The sequence below is a fragment of the Tupaia chinensis genome, unplaced genomic scaffold (genome assembly GCF_000334495.1).
Source record: "Tupaia chinensis unplaced genomic scaffold, TupChi_1.0 Scaffold000394_1, whole genome shotgun sequence".
NCBI classification, from domain to species: Eukaryota; Metazoa; Chordata; class Mammalia; order Scandentia; family Tupaiidae; genus Tupaia; species Tupaia belangeri.
This window is the reverse complement of record NW_006159896.1, coordinates 835,918-839,111: the sequence shown is the minus strand read 5'-3', so window position 1 is coordinate 839,111 and position 3,194 is coordinate 835,918. Positions and strand designations below refer to the sequence as shown.

General features: G+C 56.6%; 1 protein-coding gene across 9 annotated transcripts in view; it reads left to right on the top strand.

Moving 5' to 3' along the window:
• Positions 1-583: 583 nt before the first annotated feature.
• The window catches only part of PHYHD1 (phytanoyl-CoA dioxygenase domain containing 1), a 19,865-nt gene continuing 17,254 nt past the window's right edge, over positions 584-3,194 (top strand). For 2 of the 9 annotated variants that reach the window (XM_027774006.1, XM_027774004.1), the window contains exon 1: positions 584-896. Coding sequence is in view for 3 of the 9 variants with exons in the window: in XM_014589959.2 (XP_014445445.1) it covers positions 1,214-1,246 (33 nt within the window). In the remaining 6 variants the exon portion in view is untranslated. Of the gene's footprint in view, positions 897-1,174; positions 1,247-3,194 lie in introns of all 9 variants that reach the window. The other 7 variants (XM_027774007.1, XM_014589960.2, XM_027774005.1 and 4 more) reach the window with 5 other exon arrangements.

The window sequence follows — 3,194 nt, the reverse complement described above, 5'->3', positions numbered from 1 at the left end:
GCACAGGGTGGGTGGCTGCTTTTGCTGGAGGTTTCATCAGGAGGGGCTAGGACAGCTGGAACTGCGCCCCACCTTGGCACCCAGCCAACCCCTCTGACCCTCTTCCCCTAAACCTGGCTAGGCCCGCTCCTCCCCTGGGCCCCCCAGAGCCTGTGCAGCTTGGACAGAGCAATTTCCCAGTGCAGTGACCTAGCAAGCTCTCAAGACTTGACTCAGAGCCAAGCCTCTTGAGAGCTGAGCAGCGTCCCCGCTCTCCTGAGACACTCTGTCCCTTCGCCATTTAGAAAGCTTCATTTCGGGAAGGCCAGTGGCTGGTTTTTCAGAGCGTCCCTGTCGGTTTGTAAGCAGGGCAGGCTGGAAGGGCCCTGTGCCAGCCAACAGGAGGTGTCTCACGTCTGGCCCCTGCATGGGGAACAGGGGCCACCTCCCGCTCCCCTTCATTCTGAAGACCCTGGCCCCACTCTGGCCCCTTCCTCTTTCTAGGACGGCCCTCATGCCACCTGCTTCTGAGCTGCAGCTCAAGCCCTTAGCTCCCTGGCTAATCCTGCCAGGACCTGGAGGGTTCAGGAGGACAGAGGTGGGAGGGCCCTGACGATGAGTCTCCTCCCAGGACCTCTGAGCCCCAGGACCTGGAGGGTTCAGGACAGAGGTGGGAGGGCCCTGAGACGAGTCTCCTCCCAGGACCTCTAAGCCTTCCGAATGCAGAACCCCTCAGAGCCAGTGCCCTCCAGACCCCTCCTGAGCCTGCGTCCTGCCCTACCCAGATGTTGAACCCCTGGTCCTCTTTTGTGACCCAGAGAGGGTAGGCACTGGCCAGAGTCCCAGCCTGTGGTGAGACCTGGCCTGGGACTGGGGGTCCTCCTGCCAGCCACGCTTCGCTTCGCTTCAGGCACCTGGTAAGCAGCCAGCCAGGAGTGGTCTTTGGAAAGAAACTGGAGTGGCTAAAAAGCGTGGAGATAGGGGAGGGCTAATCCTGGATTAGCTGGAGGTGGGAGGGCCAGGGGCCGGAGTGAGGGGGAGAGGGTTGGGGTTCAGCCCTGAGTAGGCTCAGTCTGGAGGGCCCAGGCTGGTCTGTGAGGCTGGGTTTCCTCCGGGTAGGGAAGGGTTAAGTCCTGGGCCTCGCAGTATCCCATGCTGAACTTTCTCCTCTCCCGGTGAACTTTCTCCTCTCCAGGCCGCATAGGCACAACACACAGCACCCAGCATCGTCCCCATGGCCTGCCTGAGCCACTTGCAGCTCCAGAAGGTACTGGTGGGGCCTGCAGGGTGGTGGCGGGAGGGTTAGATCAGAGCTAGGGCCAGCAGGACCTGCTGGGAGACTCAGCCTACCCTCTGCCATTTTGCAGAAGAGGAAACTGAAGCCCTTGGTAGCAGGTTCCCAGTTACAACCCCTGACTTCTGCAGGGACAGCTGGTGTGTCCGGGTCACCCACAGGACCCAGGTGGTGTGTATGTGCGTGTGCACGTGCGTGTGCACGTGTGACTGGAGCCAGAGTAAAGCATGGGTCAGCCAGCCAGGGAGGGTGTGGAGCCTATGGAGGTGAGCGTTCTGCCGAGGGTCCCAGGTCCATCCAAACAGGCTAACACGGGAATCAGTGCAACAGAAAAGTCACCCATTGGCCCAACTGCTATGCTCCTCGGGTAGGGGCTGCATGGGGGACCTCCTGGACTTACTGGAGGGAGGTAGCCATGCCCATCATCCCAGGGACTCAGGAGGCTGAGGCAGGAGGGTGGAGGCACAGGGAGAGGCAGGCCCTTCTAGCCTGCCCTGCCTTTTAAAAAAATCACCTTGGGAACTAGCAGTTAGTGTGATGGCTATGTCGCTGGACTCCCACGTAGTCGACCGAGGTTCGCATCCCGGACCCGGTGGCTTAAAACTCACACTGGGCGCGTGTGCATGCGTGCGTGCCCAAGATCCCGAGAAGAGAATGGAGGAGAAGGGACTGCGGCATGACCATCCCCCCTGGGGGGTGATTTCTCGCTTTCTGTCTCTCTGTCTCTCTCTGTCTGTCTGGCGAGCGCACGCGCCCTATAGCGAAAACCTCTCAAAAAAAAAAAAATCACCTTAACTTTCTACACAGTCTGTTGATATTTTGGCATGCAGAGCTAGGATCTTTGCCTCAAAGCCTGGCGTAACAGCTACCAGTACAAGTCCTGGTCACGTTTTCTACAGAAGGCGATGACAGTCTGAGAGCAGGGAGAGGAGACGGCTCACCAAAGTCCCCACAGCGCGTGTGTCTCGCAGCAGAGCAGGACACAGTACGTCCGTGTGCCAGTACGCCGTTTTCTGCACAATTTAACATTTTTTGGTGGAGCCAGCAAGTGGCATGGTGGTTAAGGTGCCTGGCTCCCACATGGCTGACTGTGGTTTGAGTTCTGAATCTGGCAGCTTGAAAATCATGCCAGTGTGTATGCATGTGTGCCCCAAATCCCGAGAGGAGAAGGGATTGCAGTGTGGTCCAACTGGACCCCTAGGGGATGATTTCTCACTTCCTCTTTAGCAAAGTGCACGTGCCCTGCCAGGCACACGTGCAAGTGAGAGAGGGAGAGGCGCACCCTTCACAGGTCCAGTCACACCTCAGTCCCTTCCAGTCCAGCCCGGGGAATCCTAGGCACTCCTAGGCATGCCTGGCGTGTCTTAGACTGCCTGGGCCAGGGACTTGAACCTGTTTCCCATGTCAGATCCAGCTTTTCTTTTCTTTTTTATTTTTCTTTTTTGGGAGAATTTTTTGCTATAGGGCGCCAGACAGACAGAGACAGAGAGACAGAAAGCAAAAAATCACTCCCCAGGGGGGATGGCTGTGCCACAATCCCTTCTCCTCCATTCTCCTCTCGGGATCTTGGGCACGCACGCACATGCGCCCAGCGTGAGTTTAAGCCACCGGGTCCGGGACTGGAACCGCGGTCGACTTTGTGGGAGTCCAGCGACATAGCCATTATGCCAACTGCTGGTCCCAGATCCAGCTTTTCTAGAGCAGTGCATTATCTCACACAGATGGCCCGTTTCTAAATGCATATTACCAGCTATTTTTTCCAGAGAGGTAAACCATACTTTGTTAAACTAATCCCCTCGTGATGAGCATTTAGGCTATTCCCAATTTATTAAGCAAGATTCAATACCCCCATCTGTACATCTTTGCTCCCCTATTTCCTCATCTTTTGGGGGGATTTTTTTTTTTTTTTTTTTTTTTTGCT